Source organism: Sebastes fasciatus, chromosome 1, assembly GCF_043250625.1.
Source record: "Sebastes fasciatus isolate fSebFas1 chromosome 1, fSebFas1.pri, whole genome shotgun sequence".
NCBI lineage: Eukaryota > Metazoa > Chordata > Actinopteri > Perciformes > Sebastidae > Sebastes > Sebastes fasciatus.
This window is the reverse complement of record NC_133795.1, coordinates 13,802,331-13,823,115: the sequence shown is the minus strand read 5'-3', so window position 1 is coordinate 13,823,115 and position 20,785 is coordinate 13,802,331. Positions and strand designations below refer to the sequence as shown.

The following is a 20,785-nucleotide window of genomic DNA, read 5'->3' as shown; positions in this document are numbered from 1 at the left end:
ACAAGACTTTATGTGAAACACGTGCATAACTTGAATATTCCTCCCAATTATCTTGTGTTGTACATAGTTATGTTTGGTAACAGCAATTGATGTCTGTAAAATATGACATATGGGGAAGGAACCCAATATATTTTCATCTGGTAATTTTATTATGTTTTTTATGTCTTATGTTTGCAGACACTTTAAAGGGGAGAAATGTCAGATAAAACAAGTAATAAGTAACAAGGCGTCATTTTTCATACTTTCAATGTTATTTAATTTACTCATTTATTATTATTAATAATAATATTTTAGTATATAAGTATAAAACATTCCCCTGGATAATAGAGATGACTGTCTTGATGATTCATTTAATGGAAATTGATTTGAATCTGGATGTTTTTTTTTGTCTTTGCTATCTTGTTTGTTTCTTTCCTATAAGCACTTGCTTTTGTTGTGATGTAAAATAGTCAAAACGTGCGTGAGGCAAAGTATTTGTAATTGTCTTCTGTAAATCCTGTCTACTAATAAAACGTAATGAAATATCTTATGACATTTTAAATATTATTTTAGCAGTTCATGATTATGAAGCCCTGAAACTGACTAAAGGAGAAAAATATAACTGACCACCTCTACGATCATAAAAAATATTGTTAGTTAAGTATTCAAAATGGAGTGTAAAAACAATTATAAAGCTTTATAATTTTAACCCCCAAGCAGTTGATTGAAAAAAAATTATTTTCTTTTACCATCAATCAGTTGTTTTAATAAATTAAAATGTACTTATTTTACTATTTTATTTCTAATTAAATAGAAAATGTGGTGAGAAAAATAGGACATTTTACACCGGGAAATATATAAATAAGTGTGTGCCAAGACAAAAAAATTTGAAAATTAAGGAGTTAAAATTAAATAGTAGTAAAGGATAAATAGAAGAGTCAAATAAATTAAGTTTAAATTTATTTTGAGGGTCATTTTCTGCCTTATTTAGATAGTGACATGAAAAAAGGGGATAAAGATTGGATAAGACATGCATTGGCAGAATGTTAAACCCCTACAATATGTTTTTGTTTCTGATATACGTAGAGCTACAACAATTAATCGATTAGCTATCAACTATTAATCGGCGACTATTTTGATAATAAATTAATCAGTTTGAGTAAAAGTCCAAATTCTGATTCCAGCTTCTTAAATGTGAATATTTGTTGGGTTTCTTTACTCCTCTATGACAGTAAAATCTTTGAGTTGTGGACAAAACAAGACATTTGAGGACGTCATCTTTGGCTTTGAGAAACACTGATCAACATTTTTCACCATTTTATAGACCAAACTAATCGATTAATCGAGAAAATAATCAACAATGACAATCGTTAGCTGCAGCGCTAACTAAATGATTTTCTTGTAGTTAAATTAATTCCTTTTACCATGAGTATCACTATGTAATGTGATGTTGCCATGTACATGTAGTACAATACTTTGTCTAGTATTAAGTACCCAGCTTTTAAACATTATACTCGAAACAATAAGAACACAAAAAATACACAAAAAATACAAAGAGTCAGACCACTTTCTGAATACAACAGTTTAATTGTAGTACTGATTCGTAACAAAAATTACCCCCCCACACCCCCTACTGTTTTCCTGCCACTCAGCTGTAAGCGCTGGTCAGACTGCTGTACAGAGTTGTATAGAAACTGAGAGACAAGAAGTAAATTAGCACATTACAAAGAGAAGCTTCTTATGCAATCAAAACAAATTTGAATGCAGCTATGAGAATGTGCTGATGTAAAGTTGTGGTTGTGTTGTGACTTTAAGCCCAGGTGTACTTCCATGTCCTCTCCTCTCCAGCCCAGAACTCAAACCAAGACTTTCAAGTCTTTCCTACTTTAGATATCCTTGATTACATCCTCCAGCTCCTCTTTGGAATACATGTGGAAGGTCTTCCCGGGCTCTACTGTTGCCAGCTGCAGGAGAGACACAGATAAAGAAAGCCTGCATGAAACCTGAGGATTTAAACTTTGGCAGTCCTGTACAAACTCAACACTAAGTTTGTTTTTCAAACAAATTCAAAAATAATTACACTGGGCATTTCTACTGATGTGGTTTCAACTACACATTATCAGACAAGTCCAATCTTCAAGCACCTTGCTGTAGTAAAATCAATTATTCAGAAACTGGGTGAGAAACAACGAACAAACCTCAATGTTGGTGGCGTTGAGCTTCTCCTCCATCACCTGCTTCAGAATGGTGAGAGACGACTTGATGGCGTCTTTTAATGTCATGGACTGTCAGTTACCCAGCGAGAGAGGGAGACATGGAAAAGAAACAACTCGTCAATCCTGGTGATTTGCATGTATTTCCTTTACCTTAGACGACTTGTGCCTATACAGGTTGAAAACATTCTAAAAATGTTCATTTCGCACACACAAGATAGCAGCTTATTAAAGGGATAGTTTGGGTGTTTTGAAGTGGGGTTGTATGAGGTACTTGTCCATAGTTAGTGTATTACAGATGACAGTCGGCACGTCCCCCAGTTTGGAGAAGTTTGGGAACTGAAGCCCTAATCTATGCTCTCACCAAAGCAACTAGACTCCATTGAAAAAAACAGTAATTCTACAGCGTTAGACCAGCAACCCTTATGTTCTGCAAGGTAAAATTACAGTTATTTTTCAATAGAGTCTGGTGGCTTTGGCAAGAGCATAGACAGATACAATGGCTGTAGTTCTCCGTCGGAATGGGCTGTCTGATGGAAAGGTAAACTGACAATAATATTCTAAACTGATTTTTTTAGGTGAGCCTTTCTTTTAGGTGCTAAAATGTGTTTTGCTGCCAGTCCCGCCCACAGCAGTACATTGCTTTGCTCCCGTGCGGTTACTCCCGTCTGCTTCTCCAAACTGGGGGCATGCCGACCATCATCTACTGTAGATAATACACTGACAATAGATAAGTATCTCATACAAACCCACTTCAAAACACCCAAACTATCCCTTTAACATCACAATTTGCTTAGCTAATCTTCTTGTTGAATTTAATCATGCAGTGGTCGGTACCTTGTGGTAGACCTCTTGCAGAGAGCTCTGTGCTCCCTCGGACGCTGAGCCGATGGCCCGAGCATCGCACTGCACAAAGGTTCCTGATGGGTCCATGTGGTACCTTCATTCACAAAGAGATAACAGTCAGGTCTCTGAGAAGTCAGAATTAAAGGTGAACACGTTTCTGTTTAAAATGTCAAGTATGTGAGGTCCACAAATTGTAATCTTAACGTACAGCTGGGGTCCTTTTTCATCAACTCCACCGAACAGGAGTGCTACGCCGAATGGTCGACTCTGTATAGATGACAGCACAGAGGAACAGAGCAGAGAGAGAAGACTATGGGTTATGGTACTTTACTCGAACACCATCAAACATTATACCTTTAGAGAAAAAAACATGACATGACATGGCTTGAGGTTTGAATAGATGAGTATTGATAAGCCAAGTGACTGACCATGGCACCGGGATCAGCGTCTTCTTCTCCAAACTGCAGTGCCAGGTTAGACACAGCCTGAGTCACACTCTCCACTGTCATCGTCTCATTGTAAGTGAACCAGTGGTTCTAGGGAGGAATTTAAACAGATTAATTATAGATAAAAAACAAGGTCATTGAAATGCTTATATTACAGTGTGCTCAGCATTTATACCTGTGTTTCCACTCTCGCTTTGTCAATTAGAGTCTTGGCATCAGCTATCAACCCACTCATGGCACAACCTTTGAGGTAGAAAGAAAGAAAATTAAGAAACTGCAGGTCCTGCACCTGCTATAGCCTTAAACAACAATCAGCACAGTCAACCTGGGAGAAATGTGATGTCATTCTTTGTTATCTGAGGGAACATTATTATGCAACATATCATTCCTCTGATCAAACTTTGAAGTCACTTGTAAGGGATATGACTGAAACAGCATCCTATCAACTAAACAACAAAGGTGTATGTTTTACTGGGGAAAAAATCATCCCAAAGCTCCCAAAATATTTAAGCAGCTACTAAATATTATCACCATTTAGCATTTAAAAAAAAAAATTTTAATGAGCATTTTAGTGCTTTCATTAGTGTTGAGAAATTTGGAAAAATATGTAATTGCGATATGATTAGCGATATTAGAGGGAATGATTTTTTTTTTTACATTATTATTTTAATTTTAATTGAAAAACATATTAAAATGATAATGGATTGATGTTTGCAGGGATCTGTACCAAACAAAGATGTTTTCTTAAGTATATAGAATATGATGCAAATACAGCTGATTGTTAACCAAATCTGACTGGTTATCTTCTTTATGATTACAGAGGCCAGCAAATGACATGTTCAAGTTAACTCGTCTTCGGACGGCATGCAAATTTGTGTCTTTCCACTCACCGATGTGACTGTCAATCTCCACGATCTTTTCAATGCTGTTGGGCTCCATCAGCGGAGAGGTGATCCTCTTCTCCACAGCCAGACAGACCCCCTCTGTTGTCTGGATACCGATGGCAGTGGAGCCCAACTGGGATAGCAAAGCCAGACCAAAGAAAACTTATCAGCTTCAAGTAGGGCTGCACAATATGAGGAAAATATGCGATATACGATAACATTGTTGAATATCACGATAACGATATTACTTGCGATAAATAAGCAGATATTAAAGTGTCCTTAGTTCTGCCTTCCTGCTGTTTTCAGTATTCTTCTAAAATACAACTAATTGCTTGTTGAATTAAAAGAATTAAAGGAACTTATGTCCAACATTGTTTTATTGGACAAATTGAACTGAAAACAAAAAAGAATGATAGTTGCATTTTAAAGTGCATTTTTTTTCCACTGATACTCTCTTTCAACTGATTAAAAAAAGACCAGAGTGCAATATCAGTCTTTCGCGATGTGTTTATTGTGCAAGTTGATATTACCATGACAAAAAAAACAACACAATATATTGTGCAGCCCTAGCTTCAAGGTGGACACTTGTTTTCAAGTTTAGTATACATTATATCACACAGAAGAAGTATATTAGCAAACTGACATGATTCAGTGTGTAATACTCACTTTTATGGCCTCTATGGCATATTCAACCTGGAACAACCTTCCTTCAGGAGAGAATGTGTTCACACCTCTAGAAGACAGATAGAAGAGTGAAAATTATTAATAATATAGTTTGAAAACAACTTGTGCTGCAAACAAATACATATATTTAACAATATGTTGTGTTTGTGTTTAGAGTTACAACACAAAATAGCATCGTTTTAGCTGCGTATCTTAAGTAGAACAGTACTGAACACCACATTACAATCTAAATTAGGTTGGGTGGTTAAATCAAGTAAAAAAAAAAAAGCGAAAGTGAAAGCAAACTTGTTGCGAAGTGACTACTAGCTGTAGCTGATAGCTAACTACCTGCAACAAACAGCTACAAGGTTACAACAAGGGGTTGGAAACAAGAGTATTTCCACATTCCCATGAGCTTTTTAAATAAAAAAAACTGCCTGTTTAAACAACTTCTTAACATGACTGTGCTCTTCTGAGTTTGCTCGTTTCCACTGAACTGAGGAGCGCTCAATAAATGACAAAGCAGTTTGTGTTGCACCGACCTGTCATACTCCGATCTGGTCAAAAACATCTTTTAACGTTGAACACAGGGCCTGCAAGGAGAGAGGAGAGGTTTATGTACCGCACAAATCAGTTAAAGCAATTATAAAGAGGATAATTCTTCAGAGTTTGCCGTGACACCGGGTGATTAGCTAGCTACAGTTAGCTAGAGACCGAGCATGCATGCAGCTAGCTGTGCAGTTAATCACTAAAACTGATCATAAACACGCTGATAGAAGTCAAACATCAACATTCAGGTATTATAATCATATTTAACATGACATTTAGCAACAATCCCGCGACATTCCTCTAAATAATCCCACTTGTTTGACTCGTTTACCTCCAGACACAAACACTTCAATGAGTTCGCTTGTTTGAGAGGAAGCGTCCGGGGTGTAACATACAAAACGCGCCGGTTGACAACAAATCGACAAAAACGAAGGTTCCGTGTGTGTGCAGCGCTGTCCACGGTGTCATTCACACACTGTTTTAAATATCATGTTTGTTAGCAACGAGGACAATTTATAATGTCTGCTATAAAAAATACGTTGATATCAAATAAATCATGTGATTAATTCACAGTTTACATAACAGGGCAGGTTATTGTGAAAGTCCACAATAAAAGAACACAGATTAACAATTTAGCTGGGAAAGACAAAACATCCCAGAAACATAAATTGGGGCTTGATATAAATGATCCTGTTATTTTTTGAGCTCCTTTTTTTTTTTTTATAAATATAATATTTGTATTTAAGAAAAATAATATTATTCACAGATATTTAACAAAGAGCATTTTCACTTTCTCCCACTGCCTAAACCAAATAACGTATAATAAAATATCTACACAGGGAATGATGGTTCAAAATTAAGTAATACGATTAAAAAAAAAAAGATAAATAGATAATAATAAAATTAAATAAAATTAAATAAAATTAAATTAAATTAAATTAAATTAAAAATGGATGTGTATCTATGTATATATGTGTATTATCCTATGCAAAATGTTTAATTAATTAATCTGTATGTATGTTTTATTTTATTAATTATGTGTTTGCTGGCTTTTTTAATTCTTTATTTATTTAATATTTAATTTTTGTTTTATTTATTTATTTATTTCATTTATTATTTATTTTTTATTTTGTTTATTTACATTCATATTTTTTTTAAATGTGAATTAGTCTAGATCAAGAATATATCCCAATCATGCAAGTCATTGACTAATCACAAAGGACAGTCAGAATAGGCTATTCCTACTGGAATAGTGACCTGGATAATACAAAACAGATCTTGTAATCTAATACAATTCATAGGGTCATGATTTATTTAATTTTAAAGACTATGGACAGTCCCATTAATCAGTCACAATTTGGAAGGAACCTGCCATATTTATTATATTATTATTATTATTATTATTATTATTATTATTATTATTATTATTATTATTATTATTATTATTATTATTATTATTCAATAATAAAACTGTATTTATTGTGAGAGGTGATGGATATTGCACGTATCGGTCCCATATGGTCTAGCGGTTAGGATTCCTGGTTTTCACCCAGGCGGCCCGGGTTCGACTCCCGGTATGGGAACACACTTTTAAGATAAGTGAGCAATAACTCAGGACTTTGTTATACTGAATAGAGAAATCCGTGCCTTAAATGTCCAAATGTACAGATATAGAGCCTATACGGCTGTTCCTACCTCCAGCCTTTGTGATTACATGAATAGACACGATGCAGATATAATATGCACCTTGCAATGTTGTTACAAGAGAGCTTTGATGACTATACAGTAATTGTGCATGTCATAGCATGAAATCAGCCACTAAGGGTCGCCTTTGAGCTGAAAAACGAGCAGTATCAGCTGGAGCAGTGGAAACAATTAGATACTGAGCGACTTTACTGGATAAATAGGATCAATATACAGTAAAAGTGATATGGTGTACATTCAAATGGATTATATGTGGAGGTTTTATTGACTGATGACGATTAAGGACAAACTACAGCCTAACCAAAAGTTTGATATGACCCCTTTGCCCTGCCCTATCAAAATTATGCATTAACATGCAGAGATCAAGCTGTAGTGGAAAACATCTTTCTAATTCTAAAATTTACAGAAAAATGTTTTAAAAGTCCCACATCCAAAACTTGAGTTACTTAAAAGCACATACGTACTGTAGGTATCCAAAGTACAAGTTCGCAAGAATGTCTCCTATCTTACTATATGTTATCTTAATATTTGTACACAAAGTCACATTTTTTATTCAATCTTTTAAAGTTTGTTTTCACTTCCTTTTAATGTTTGTAAAGCAACAAAAAATGACTCGTATGAACTGTGCAATGTAAATACATTTATCTTACCTATATAGGCTATTGTTGGATAATAATAATAATAATAATAATAATAATAATAATAATAATAATAAAGAAGAAGAAGAAGAAGAAGAAGAAGAAGAAGAAGAAAAGTAAAAATAAAAATGAATCATAATCATAATAATTCGTATCATTATATGTATTATTATTGTTATTATTATTACTAGTATTATTATGATGGTGATTACTATTATTATATTATTATTATTATCATCATTGATGCTCTGAAAAAGCAGCATTTTGGACTTCTGGCTGTTCAAGGTGGAGTCAATTTTATATACTCAATGGTAGAATAATCTATAATAATTCATATAAAATTATGATAAATGATTTAATATAAATAAATAAATATACTTTATATATATTTATATCCATATATACTTTATATATACTTTATATAATCTTAGAAGTAAGTAGTAAACGTAGCTGTCAAACAAATCAAGTAGAGTATACAAATATAGGAGAACATATAGGATAGTAAGTCTACTATACTCTGGTAATATTCAGTCTATGGTAGTATAGCCTACTGTTATTGTTATAAGTAAAGTTTAGTGAGGAGAGGGAGGGGATGTCCATGCAGACCGGTTGGTGTCTGGTTTCATTTTCCGGGTGGGATCAGATCAGTCCTGTTCTGTTTTGGTTCTGTGTTGAAGCTCTAACGTGCTGCTGCCTGTTAACTTCTCCAAACTCTGAAATCTGATCAAATCAAGTCCTGCTGCTGCTGCTTCTGCTGCGGATGGATACACGAGACGTGTTTTCTTACTTTCTGCAGGAGCGTCTGCCAACAGGTGCACAACCTTAACAAGTCTCCTTCTTACCATTACAATAATAGTCAACATGAAGTCTGAGAGGGAGGACATCATTCTTCAGGCTCTCCTCTTGATCCACAGTAAGTAGGCTGGAGTCTGCTTTCTGCAGCATTATATTTAAAAAGCATGCATGCAGATGTATGAATGCTTATATAACTTATTTTAGGCTTATTTTAGGTGGGTTTTCTGTCTCGTCCTGCACTGCATATATTATTATTATTATGATGATGATTATTATTAATAATCGTAATAATAATAATAATAATAATAATATGTTGTTGTGTTTGTGTATTTTTAAATTGTGCAAAAAATTAATAAACTAAAACTAAACTAAAATGTTTTTAAAACGAATATATAAATATATTTTATTTTATTATTTTATTATTTAAAATGTTTTTACTTGTGTATATTCTTTTTACTTATTCATATATTTTTTTGTATATAATATGTTTTTCCTGCAACTATTCTGGCTTATTTTATATTAATATTAGGTTTGTTAAGTTTCTTTGTACCGAGAATGTTATTATTGGGGACGTTTGTGAATGTTTGTTCTGTTGTTTCAAAATGAACAAAAAAACAATAAATATAATATTGAAAAATTGGCCTATTAAGGCCAAGCATTTGTACTGCACTAGTACTTGTTTAGATTGAGTTTTTCTTCAATTTTGTTCCTAATGTCCTCTTTTTCATATTTTTTATCTGAATATTTTCAGGCTCATATTAAATCCAGACCTGATGCTTTCATCCTGTCCACCTCATGATTCACACGCAGACACGCACATTCCTGTCAGATGAGTTCTACTGTCTCACTGTCCAAAACATCAACAGTCATTTGCTTAACTGCACATTATGAAGAGTTTAGACTTTCCATTATTGTTTTCAATTATCCATATTTAGTTTATTTTAAACAGCTGTAGTAAATTGTCTGTTGTTGATCTCACTTGCTGACCTTGAATCATTTTATTACTTGAACAAACTTCAGCTGTATTTAATCTGAATTTAGAGACTCCTCCAACATGCAGGAGTTATACATTTTGACACAACATGCAGTCTGACAGGATCTGTTTAAGTGATTATTCACACACTCCCTACTGTTTCCATTTCAGTCCCTGTGGCCTGCCTCTTCACTGCAGGTATGTTTCTCTTTGTGTGTGCAATCATAATTCATATGTACTTCTATTAGATGCTGAATGTCTCAGTGTTGTAACTCTTCACCCTCTCGGTGTCTGTCAGTGTCAGGTCAGGGTGACAGCAGCAGCAGTGTGGTGGTGGCAGGGTATAATGTGAGTGCCCCCGCTGGGTCGAAGGTGGTGCTGCAGTGTGTGAGCGGACGCATGGTGTGGACCCGGGACAGCGTGAGGGACAGGCAGAGGGTGGTCCACTGGGACATGTACCGGGCCCGTCCAGACTACGCCATGGAGAGGGTGATGGACATGTTTTCTGCAGGCGACCAGAGGGTCTACAACTCCTACAACCAGGGCCGGGTCGGCCTCAGCCCACGAGCCTTCAGGGACGGAAACTTCTCTCTGGTCATCAAAGGTCATACTCACTGTCTTTGACTCTCATGTCTGTAGCTGTTGATGTTGGTGAATTGGTCTCATTATGACTGACTTTGTCTGTCTGATTCATTACAACTCTGCTTTTATGTCATTTTTTACAACTGATCTCTATAAAAGGACCAACTTGGTTATACTTGTACTTAAAGGTACAGTGTGTAGGATTTTGCGGCACCTAGTGGTGTGGTTGCAGATTGCAACCAACTGAGTACCGCTCCGCTCACTCCTCCCTTTCCAAGACTGTGGTTACGTGAGCCGCCGAGTGCAAAATCATGGTAACGCCGTTCGCCTTCCTCAGAGACCATCCTTACCATAATGACACTACTTTAGGAGCAGCGGAAGTCAGACGGCTGGCGTTACTACGGTTTTGCACACTGCGGCCCACGTTACCGCAGTTTCACAAGCGTGTCGGAGAACTACGGTGACCTTGTGTTTGTTGGTTGAAGTTGCATTATTGTCACATTATACAGCTGAAAAGAAGGTTGGTTAAGGGGTTTGTTCCCCATAAGGCATTGTTTAGGAGAAGTGATAAACCAGATCTTAATGCATCACACATAATAACCATCGTTTAATCTTTTATTTCACTAACATTTTTTAATTTTTATGAGGTGGTATTTTTATGAGGTGGTCTTTGTTTCAAGCGAGGCAGCTCTTTCGTACTACATGTGGTAAAGCCTGCTGTTTTGATAAATGCATTCATGTGCTTGTGGGCAACATCCACACAACAACAACACAATTGAGAGTCGACTCCAACGGTTTTGACTCAAGAATTTAGAGGATTATTTTCTTTACATCTGTGGTTGCGTGTTGTTGTTGATTTATCTTCCAACAGCTGCATGAAAAAATAAAAGTAACATGAAGTATCATGATTTCTAACTCATAAACTTCAGCACAGCACTGTAGTTCTTTGTAGACTTTTAAAGGAACAGTGAATATGGATCCTACATCTAAGTTTAAAGTTCCAGTGTGTAACATTTCAGGGGATCTATTAGCAGAAATGGAATATAAGATTCATAACTATGTTTTCATTAGTGAATAATCACCTGAAACTAAGAATCGTTTAGTTTTAGTTAGCTTAGAATAAGTCTTTTATATCTAGATAGGGAGCGGTTCCTCTTCACGGAGTCTGCCATGTTGCTCCGCCATGTTTCCATAGTAGCCCAGAACGGACGAACCAAAACCCTGCTCTAGAGAGAGCCTTTCATGTTTTTACGTTACCTGAAAGCCACCGTAGTTTTCCGACACGCTTTTGAAGCATTTTTTCAGCGGCTCACGTTACAGTAGTCTTGTAAAGGGAGGAGTGAGCGGAGGGTTACTCAGCTGGTTGCAATCTGCAACCACACCACTAGATGCTGCCAAATCATACACACTGTCCCTTTAAGTAAATAGATAACGATTTCATTATCAGCATGTTTTCATATTCTGTGTTTCTGCATCACAGACGTGACGATGAACGACAGAGGTCTGTACTCTTGTAACCTCCACCATCTCTACTGCCACCTGTACGAGACAGTCAGAGTCCAGCTCAACGTCACTAAATCACGTACGTATCACACTGTACCGTTCCAACTATAAGCATCTTCAACGCGTAGCAACTTTAAAGCTGACTCGGTTCGTCTTTTCATAAAGGTCGTAAACAGCAGCGCTTCTGGGACGGACACAAGGCGGTGTACGTGGTGCTGCTCGGTAGTACCGTGGTGCTGCCGTGCGTCAACCGACGCAACGTGTGGACAGACTGGAGCGAGGAGGAGGAGGACCAGCAGGTGTGTGGAGGGCATGAGCTTGTTTTCAGACAATCAATCTTGGTCTAGATTAACTTTTTAATTTAGAGGGAGTTTGTGATATTTACTGTAAAATGTAACTCCCTCCCTACCTTGGTGGCATCCAGGTGGTCCACTGGGACCGACAGTCCCCAGGAGTCCGCCATGACCGCGCCGACCGGCTGGTGGACCTGTATGCCTCTGGGGAGCAGCGTAGCTACGGACCGCTGTTCCTCCAGAGGAAGATGAACATCAGCAATCAGGCCTTCTCAGAGGGAGACTTCTCACTTTCCATATCTGGTCTGCAGGTGGGTGTAAAAGGAGAGCAACTTAACAGAAAACATCACAGAGGCCCGATAGTTTCAGTACACATAGTACAGATTTACTGCTTTGGCAAGAATTCCCACTGTAGTCCCCCTGACTGTGTGTGTACTGGTAAACAGTGTTTCCAGAACACATGGTACCGTCATTAGTAATGCAGCTCTTTATCGCTCCGTTGAGAAAATGAGGCAGACACAGTAAATTGAGCAACTACATCAGTTTTCTTAAAAACAACAACAGTAACATAACAAACAAAAGGCCTACAAGATCTGTCCCCTACCAGTCCCCGCTCTGTGTTATTGTAGTGATAGCAAGCAGAGAAATGTTCACAGTCACATTTTAGAGAACTCAGGGTCTCTGTGTTTTTTGATAGAGCTCATAAATCAGAACATTTAGGTTAAATACAGGCTCAGCGGGCTACTGTGCTTAACTACCACGCTGAGGAACGGGGCCAGGTTTCCAGTCAGCTACAGGCAACACTCAGCAGACTGTCACACCAATTCTGTTCTTGTTTTAGGTTTCAAAATATAAAGGTAGAATTAATTAGCTCTGACACAAAATCTATTATTCTGGCAGGACAGTTATAGATAATTTCTCAAGTTTTCTGCTATATCAGAAGTTTTAAATGTTTTAAAATGATCCCGTTTGCACAAATGAGCATTTATTCAACACAAGTATGTTGTGTAAAGCGCATGCAAAACAGGGACAAACGTTTTTTGACAAATTATAGATAGTTAAAGAGTGATTACTTAACTTAATGATGAAAAATTAAATTAATTAAAAAAAAAAAATTTAGGCAGAACAATGTCAAAAGGGTTGTGTGTTAAAGGGTTAAATTACTGCTGTAAACCATAGACTTCGTATAGGTCGTGTCTAGAAGGGCGCCCACAAATTGCAAAATCTGATCTGAGATAAAACTTGCAAAAACTCTCACGAGACTCGCTGCCCGATGACCTATCCTAACCTTAACTATTCAAGATCAATACCTAACCATAACAATCTCGTGAGAGTTTCCCAATTTGCGGGCTCCCTTCTAGCCACTACCCTGTATATAAAGATGGACGACATGACAGCTCCCCAAAAATGAAGCCAAAACATCTGGATTGCCCCCTGGTGGCTGGCTGCAGTATAGGTCATAAAAAGTGGATACTGCGTCGATACTGCGGCTCCACAGCCTGATCACTACTGCGCAGACTATGGTTCCACATGACGTCAAAATTTCAAGATGTCAGTGTGTGTTCTGTAGTGGAGGAAGTGGAAATGCGTCGTCCATTTTTATATACACATCTTTAAAAGGGGCTTGTTAACAGTGACACCTGTGATTTTTGTGCTTCCGTGGAGTTTGTGTTAGAGTCTGAGTTGTGGTGGAGGCTGGTTGTTTATCCATTTCTAACTGAACGTTAGCTATCATTGCACACTGTTAGCCCTGTAGGTGGAGCGCGCATGAAGTCACATCCGTTGGATTTTCCCGTAAAAAAAACGTTCGGCATTCTTCACATCAAAAGTAGTCTTCAGGCTGATAGAGGAAACCCAGAAAGTCGCGGAAGGTCTTATTTTTTAGGTTAGGTTACAACCTGTTCACACATTGTCAATAAAAAAACACTTTAAAATGTTCATACGTGTAAAAACTTACATACAGTCCCTCTCACAGCACCAGAAACTTTTATCCTGCGTTAGTGTGCACATTCAAATCAATCCATTCTTGTGTTTTTGAACTTCAGTTTCTTTTTTTGTTTTTGGTGGTGTTTACATTTTGATGATTCATCTGTGTGTTTATCTGTCTGCGTTCCACACGCAGCCCACAGACCAGGGGATGTACTCCTGCCACCTCCACCATCACTACTGTGGTCTACATGAGAGGAGAGAGTTTCACGTCTCAGTGGAAGCACCAGTGATTCAGGCCACCCTGCCGGCCAAAGCTCTGCCCAGTGGAGACAAAGGTAACACACACACAAATATACAAATACATCCACACACAATCTTTCCTCCTGCTCTAGCTATAGTGAGTGCCTGAGCAGAGAGGATGTTTTATGACTTAGTGGATTTGAACTATCATGTGTACAATTAGGATAAAAAAAACACATCTGCTCTTTCCGTCACTCTTCCCCTCTGAGCCGTCCTCATTCATCCTTGCCATGTTTCGCCTCAGACTCTCCACAGAGTAACATTAGAGGAAGAGGAGATGAGAGGAGGAGGAGGAGGAGGAGGAGGAGGAGGAGGAGGAGGAGAAGGGGGAAGAAAAGCTCTTATTGCTGAACTTTTCTGTTTGTTTCATGAGAGATTTCTTTCTTGCGCCGTCAGCCTTTCTGACACCAGACCCCTGAAACCACACTCCCTCCCATAAACCTCACCCTCATCGCCTCTCACCTTCTTCTCACCCACCACCCTCCACTATTTCATCATAGCTACTAGGCAGACTTTTTCTTGGCATGTACCTATATGTGTGCTTGGGGAGGTCTGTTTTTGTCTTCGGTGCATTATCCCACTTTCTTTTCTGCTTCTTCCTCTCCATTTCTCCTCTCTCAAAAAATTCACTTCACATTTCTCAGAGCTTTGATCTGCCTCAAAACTCTTTCCCCGATTAGAGAAAAGGGAAAGAAAAGGGAGAGGATTTGCACGTTGGCATGCCGGTTGCCTACCTCAAATTCTTATTGAATGAGATAGTTTTTTGGGTGCATGTGTCTGTGTTTCCAGGAGGTGACTGAAGCAAAGCAGATAATGACAGATGGATCAATGTGGGAAACTCATTGAGAGAGGTTTAGAAATGACTCAAATGAGAGATGCCTGTGGCCAGGTCCATCTGTGTGTGTCAAAGAGCGCGCCAAGTCCGATCTCATTTCGTCGGAATCTCTCGGATACTGGACACAATTAATCCTTCACTCCCTGAGCCTGAGCTGTAATACAGTATAGGATTGCACCATGGGAATTTAACTGTTTAGAAACAAGATGCATAAATGATTTATGTCCAGCGCAGGAGTGAGTTTGTACAGTTTCTTCCTCAGACAGTATTTTATCATCTTAATCTGCTCCTGTTTCGCCCTCTCCGATTGTTGACTCTGGCTCTCTCCTGACATCTGGAGAAGTTTCACTTCCCTCTGTCTGGCCTTCTTTCTGTTTCCCCCCCTTTGAGAATCCCACAAACTCAGGTTTGTTTATTTTCATCACGCTCCTTTCTCTTCTTTGCTCTTTTCCATCACTTTCTTTTTAACCTTTCCTTATGAAGGAAGAGAGCTGTTTTTGGTTGACAAGAACAGGAAGTTTGCCTCATCTGCGCGGCAGCTGCCACCACAGACAGACTGAGACAGAGAGGAATGAGGTTTTTGAGACGGGAGATACACAAAGAGAGACGGAGGGACGGGGGCGAGGAGTATGTTGATGAAACACCGGAGAGGAGATGTAGGTCACCCCTCCCTCCCTCCCATCAGAGTTATTTCTCCTTGAGCCGGGAGAGGACGGGGCAACCAGTCTAAACACACACACACATATGTTCCCATCTGGGCACGGGTCAGCAGAAACTGGCTTTAAACTAAATAAAAGGATCAGAGGATTTGTAATGTTAATGAACATGTTGTTTTCATGTACTCTGCAGCTGCGTATGCGCGTTATAAGTTTGTGTTTGGGGATCAAGGGTCTTTTCTAGCTTCATTTTTGCGAGGCAAATCTCTGGAGAAACATCTCGCCGTCCCCTTCCTCTCCCTTGGCTCTCCTCCTCTGTTCCACCCCGCTCCGTCCTTCCTTCTCTCCTCTTCCTCTCCTCGCTTCTCTGTGTTTTATTGCCAGGAAAAGTAAATCACAGCGTGAGTTTCTGTCTGGATCTCATTTTGGCTCAAATATGTTGAGTCTGAGGTCCACAGCTGCTCCTTGCCTTGCACTTTTTTAACAAGGCAAAATGAAACCAGGCCTTCGCTCACCCCTCTGCTTCTCAACACTCGGCAGAACCGCACATCTCACCTAATGCTTAATTATTCCTCGCTGCCCTGGAAATGTGTTTTTACAGCCAGGAAATGTCATTGCATGAAAAAAGGGAAGAAAAAAACATAAAAATTTAAGGTGTCAGACCTTACGTGGCATCACACACGTGGCATCGCACACGTGCAACAACAAATGCACACGCATATGCAGCCACATGCACAGACTGAAAATGATTTTCGTTGGCATTAGATGTTGTGTGCCACTGCAAACACACATTAGACACAAACCACAGAATGCCTTGAGATCAAAGACAAGATAATTTGATCCAGTCTTTTAGTGTCTTCAGTGTCCACCACAAATTGGTAACAAAAATGAGGATATGAAAGACAAAGTGACAGTGGGTATTGAAAACAGATATATTATTCATCCATTTAAAAAAAGAGAATATCTTCCTTCTTTAAATGATTTCCTTGTTTGCTGAAGAAATAATCATTTAACTAAGTACAGTAGTAACCTGGTCATTATATCACAGAAGCTTACATATTTGCATGTTAGCTTCTATGTGTGACTGTATTTAGCACTCAAGCTAAACATGAGTATGCTTACATGCTCACAATGACTATTGAACCATGCTGATGGTTAGACAGTAATGATTACACTGTATTTATCTTAGTTTGCATGCTAACATTTGCAAATTAGCACGAAATAACAAAGTTAAACTAACATTTTTGACAAATTAAAAGTTTGACCTGATGATTATAATTCTTCTGAACGGAGGTATTAATCAATGGGCAGCTCTGGGTCCGAAAAGTGAAGCCAATGCTGAAGTGTTTTAAACTTTCATTCTTTCTAACAGTCAGCAGGGGGCGACTCCTCTGGTTGCAAAGAGAAGTCTGATTGTATAGAAGTCTATGAGAAAATGAGCCTACTTCTCACTTGATCTATTACCTCAGTAAACATTGTAAACATGAGTTTATGGTCTCAATCGTTAGTTTCAAGTCTTCTTCAATACAGCATGATGTTCATTTAGTCAATTATGGTCCCATTAAAGTCAAATAGACCAAAAAGCAGGGTATGCTTTAGGGCGGGGCTACCTTGTGATTGACAAGTTGCTACCACGGCGTTGTCCGGTCTGGGAGTTGTCCGTGTTTTTGTCTTACAACTTTAACCCTTTCACAGTGTGTTTTCAGTTCATGGAAGTTAATTAATAACCTTTTTGGTTGCCTAAAAATATCTTATTCAGCGTTCGGTTGTACTTAGCTCCACCCTCTCGTGTCACTTCTGGTTCCAAATAACCAAGATGGCGATAGCCAAAATGCCGAACTTAAGGATTTAAAACGTCAGTCCACAAACCAATGGGTGACGTCATGGTGACTACGTCCACTTCTTATATACAGGGTATTAATATGTCCTAAATTTTATGACAATCCATCTAATAATTGTTGAGACATTTCACTCAAACCTACAAATGGAAAACTCATGGTGGTGCAAGAGGAAAGGATAGTAATGAGTCATGTATCATCAGGGAACCATGAATGTCTGGACCAAAGTTTGTGTCAATATATCAAGGAGATGTGATATTTCACAGGATAATTGAAAATATTGGCCTGCTGTTGGCACTAGAGGGAAAGTCAGAGGGTCACCAAAGTCAGTAGGATTGATTCTCTATGTATCAGGAATATCTGTGCCAAATTTCATGGCGATCCATCCAACAGTTGTCAAGATATTTCAGTCTGGACCAAAGAGTGCATGGACTGACTAACACTGCAAGTGCGGCTAAAAACATGTTTACTCTCTGACTGAGAAAGAGAATTATGAACCTGCAGGAAGTTAACTACTCCACAAATACAGTTCAGTGGGAGTTCTGTGTTACTCATGAGGTGTGTAATGTCTGTAGTATTCAGTGAAAGTTCTGGTCTTGTTTATTACATTTGTAAACCTCACGGTGACACATTGTTCAGAGGAAAACTAAATGCTAACTGTTGTGATTTCTGCTCCACTCAGACGCCACGAAGGCTGAATCACCGCGAGTCATCAACGTTATTCTGCCAGATCAGAGACACCACTTTCTCCTGCCGCTGGGCTACGTCCTCACCTCCTTCCTCCTCCTGGCATTCATCATCCTCATCATCATCCTCATCACACGCAGACGAAAAACCAAAGGTCTGAGCTCCAGCGCCTCAGTCTGACTGTAGATTTACATTGAATTTACATTTCTGAATCAGATTTTCTTGTGTTTTCAGAGTTTTATCCGCAGCCATCCACCAGGTGAGAACTCACAAACACACACATATAATCACTGTCTTACTCTTCAACACACTCTCAGATGTCTCTTTATCACCCTGATAGGTCCAGCAGATGTCAAAGCAGCTCGGAAGAGTTTGAGATGGACGTTACTGAACTTAACGTGTGCTGTCAGGAGGAGAGAACATTTGGTGAGTCAGAAGAAAGAGAAAGAAAATGGCTTTTGTCTCGACTGTGTGTGTTTGTGTGTTTGTGTGTTTGTGTGTTTGTGTGTTTGTGTGTGTGTGTGTGTGCGCATAGACTTAATATAAAGATGGACGACATGTCAGCTCCAAAACATCTCGATCGCCCCCCTGGTGGCTGGCTGCAGTATCGTATAAATCCAGCCCCCACCATGTTAGTGGATGGGACATGGGCCAGACTAAAAAGTCAAAACTATTAGGGCTGTCTTCGACTAAAGAAATTCTTCGTCGGCTAAGACTCATACGATTTTGCCGACTAATCGATTCGTTGATTTAATCGGCAGATCTGTAAAACCAAGTTTCTCCACAAAGAATCACACAAAAGCAGCACATCTTGTGTTTACCAAAGGTATGTGTGTCGGGGTTATCAGGAAAAAACACTTACAGGAAACAAAGATGCAGCGGATCGAAGCAAGTACAAAAGCCAATCCACATGGTATGGTACAAAAAGCAATGTGCGGGAAAAGGAAAACTGGAAAACCGACTCTCTAGGGTGAAAAATCACACACAAGGAGTGACGACGAACTGACAAAGAAACAGACTAAATACACCAGGTGAGCAGGGGGATTGAACACAGGTGGAACAAATCAGGGCGGGGCAGACAATCACAAAAGGCGGGAAGTTCACCAGACAAGACACAAGAGGAGTGAATTTTCAAAAAAAATAGGAAACACTACGACCAAAACCCAGGACCATGACAGTGTGCTCATAAGTTTCTTGGAAATAAGTCATTCAACATGAAAAAGCATAAAAAAGGACTAATCGACTAAAGAAATCTTAGTCAACTAAGACTAAAACAACCAATTAGTCGACTAATCGTCTAAAAGAAGGCAGCTGCTGCCATTCTCGGCTCTTGATTGGCTCGGGTGTGTGTATGGGCGGGACCTTGTTACCGCCAAATGACGTCAAAATCTCAAGATGGCAGCTCCCGAATCTGGGATATTTTGGCTTTACTTTTGTACAGTGGGAGGAATTGTGTATATAAAGTGTGTTTTTACTTTCTCCTGTGTGATTTCAGACTATAAGAACAATCTGCTGAAAGAGAAGGTCCACAGCAACATTCAGCCGAAAGTCATTGATCTTGACAAAGGTAACACACACACACACACACACACACACACACACACACACACACACACACACGTGCAAAGTCAGCTATCATGAATTGTCTCATTTTCATCCTCCTTAACTTCAATTTTGTCTTTGCAGAGATGCAGAATTTTTCCAAGTGAGGAAAAGACAAAGTGAGTGAGGAAAAGACAAATAAAAAGTGACACTGGAGTCACTGGCTGGTCCAGAGGCTCCAAACTGAACAACTCCACAGTAGTGCCTTCTGTCCAGGGAGGAGAGACAGCAACACGACTAAATGATGCAGAAAACCAGTAAAAAATTGAGGCTTTGTGGTTTCAAATTGTCAGTATTAGAAATTTTGTTTTCTTTAATTGTTCTTGATCAAACTCAATAAACAGGACTTGGACCACAGCACAATAGCGCCACCCAGAGGGGAGTTTAAACTGAAGCCTTGACTTTTAAATGAATGTGTGCATACTTTGAATAAAGTTGTGATTGAGTGAATTTGAATTATCGGTTATTACAGCTATGATCATTATTCCTCATGTTTTACTCACATATCCATCTTGGCTTCACTGACTGGACTGAAGCGTGACTCTCAGTGTGTGCTGCTTCTGTAGACGATGATTAACTGAATGCTAACTGACCAATGAAGCAGTGTATGTACAAATGATTGATTTTGATGCTCAAAATGTATTTTTTGTGGAAGGTTCCTTTTGTACATGTAATAAACTTCAATGTTCGATGCTGATTTTTAACTGGAGTCCATTATTTGTGTGGTCGGTCTCTTTGCATACAAATGACTAAAGGTACGTGTCCACAGGCTCCTTTCCACGCTTCCCATTCATTATGTATGTAAGCAGCCGTGCAATGCATTCATGGTTTGACTTTTGAAAACTAGAGCCAATGAAAATGTGGGACATC

The 20,785-nt window shown here is 38.7% G+C and overlaps 2 protein-coding genes and 1 non-coding gene across 3 annotated transcripts; 2 read left to right on the top strand and 1 right to left on the bottom strand.

Annotated features, from left to right (window-relative positions):
• Positions 1-1,546: 1,546 nt before the first annotated feature.
• Positions 1,547-6,037, bottom strand: psma5 (proteasome 20S subunit alpha 5). Its single transcript, XM_074630665.1, has 10 exons — positions 5,912-6,037; positions 5,574-5,624; positions 5,035-5,101; positions 4,375-4,501; positions 3,660-3,727; positions 3,467-3,574; positions 3,247-3,305; positions 3,030-3,132; positions 2,178-2,264; positions 1,547-1,943 (listed from the first exon to the last, which is right to left on the bottom strand). Exons 2-10 carry the CDS (start codon positions 5,600-5,602, stop codon positions 1,866-1,868), a joined length of 726 nt encoding a protein of 241 aa, XP_074486766.1. The 5' UTR covers positions 5,603-5,624; positions 5,912-6,037; the 3' UTR covers positions 1,547-1,865.
• A 1,054-nt stretch (positions 6,038-7,091) lies between these two features.
• Positions 7,092-7,163, top strand: trnae-uuc (transfer RNA glutamic acid (anticodon UUC)). Its single transcript has one exon. It is a non-coding gene; the product is annotated as a tRNA-Glu (tRNA).
• A 1,404-nt stretch (positions 7,164-8,567) lies between these two features.
• On the top strand, positions 8,568-20,619 carry LOC141764942 (matrix remodeling-associated protein 8-like). Its single transcript, XM_074630651.1, has 12 exons — positions 8,568-8,835; positions 9,862-9,888; positions 9,989-10,294; positions 11,753-11,854; positions 11,941-12,074; positions 12,200-12,379; positions 14,191-14,332; positions 18,309-18,467; positions 18,548-18,572; positions 18,654-18,739; positions 19,809-19,880; positions 20,000-20,619. The coding sequence occupies exons 1-12, from the start codon at positions 8,784-8,786 to the stop codon at positions 20,020-20,022; spliced, it is 1,308 nt and encodes a 435-aa protein (XP_074486752.1). The 5' UTR covers positions 8,568-8,783; the 3' UTR covers positions 20,023-20,619.
• Positions 20,620-20,785: the final 166 nt, after the last annotated feature.

What these genes read in the sequence shown, in the direction of transcription:
- psma5 (XM_074630665.1), bottom strand. Translation starts at nt 5,602, where the DNA reads ATGTTTTTGACCAGATCGGAGTATGACAG. An exon ending in ATGCCATAGAGGCCATAAAA is followed by an intron (nt 4,502 to 5,034) that starts GTGAGTATTACA and finishes TTGCTATCCCAG; the next exon opens with TTGGGCTCCACTGCCATCGG. An exon ending in GGAGATTGACAGTCACATCG is followed by an intron (nt 3,728 to 4,374) that starts GTGAGTGGAAAG and finishes TCTACCTCAAAG; the next exon opens with GTTGTGCCATGAGTGGGTTG.
- LOC141764942 (XM_074630651.1), top strand. Translation starts at nt 8,784, where the DNA reads ATGAAGTCTGAGAGGGAGGACATCATTCTTCAGGCTCTCCTCTTGATC. An exon ending in GGCCTGCCTCTTCACTGCAG is followed by an intron (nt 9,889 to 9,988) that starts GTATGTTTCTCT and finishes GGTGTCTGTCAG; the next exon opens with TGTCAGGTCAGGGTGACAGC. An exon ending in GCTCAACGTCACTAAATCAC is followed by an intron (nt 11,855 to 11,940) that starts GTACGTATCACA and finishes CTTTTCATAAAG; the next exon opens with GTCGTAAACAGCAGCGCTTC.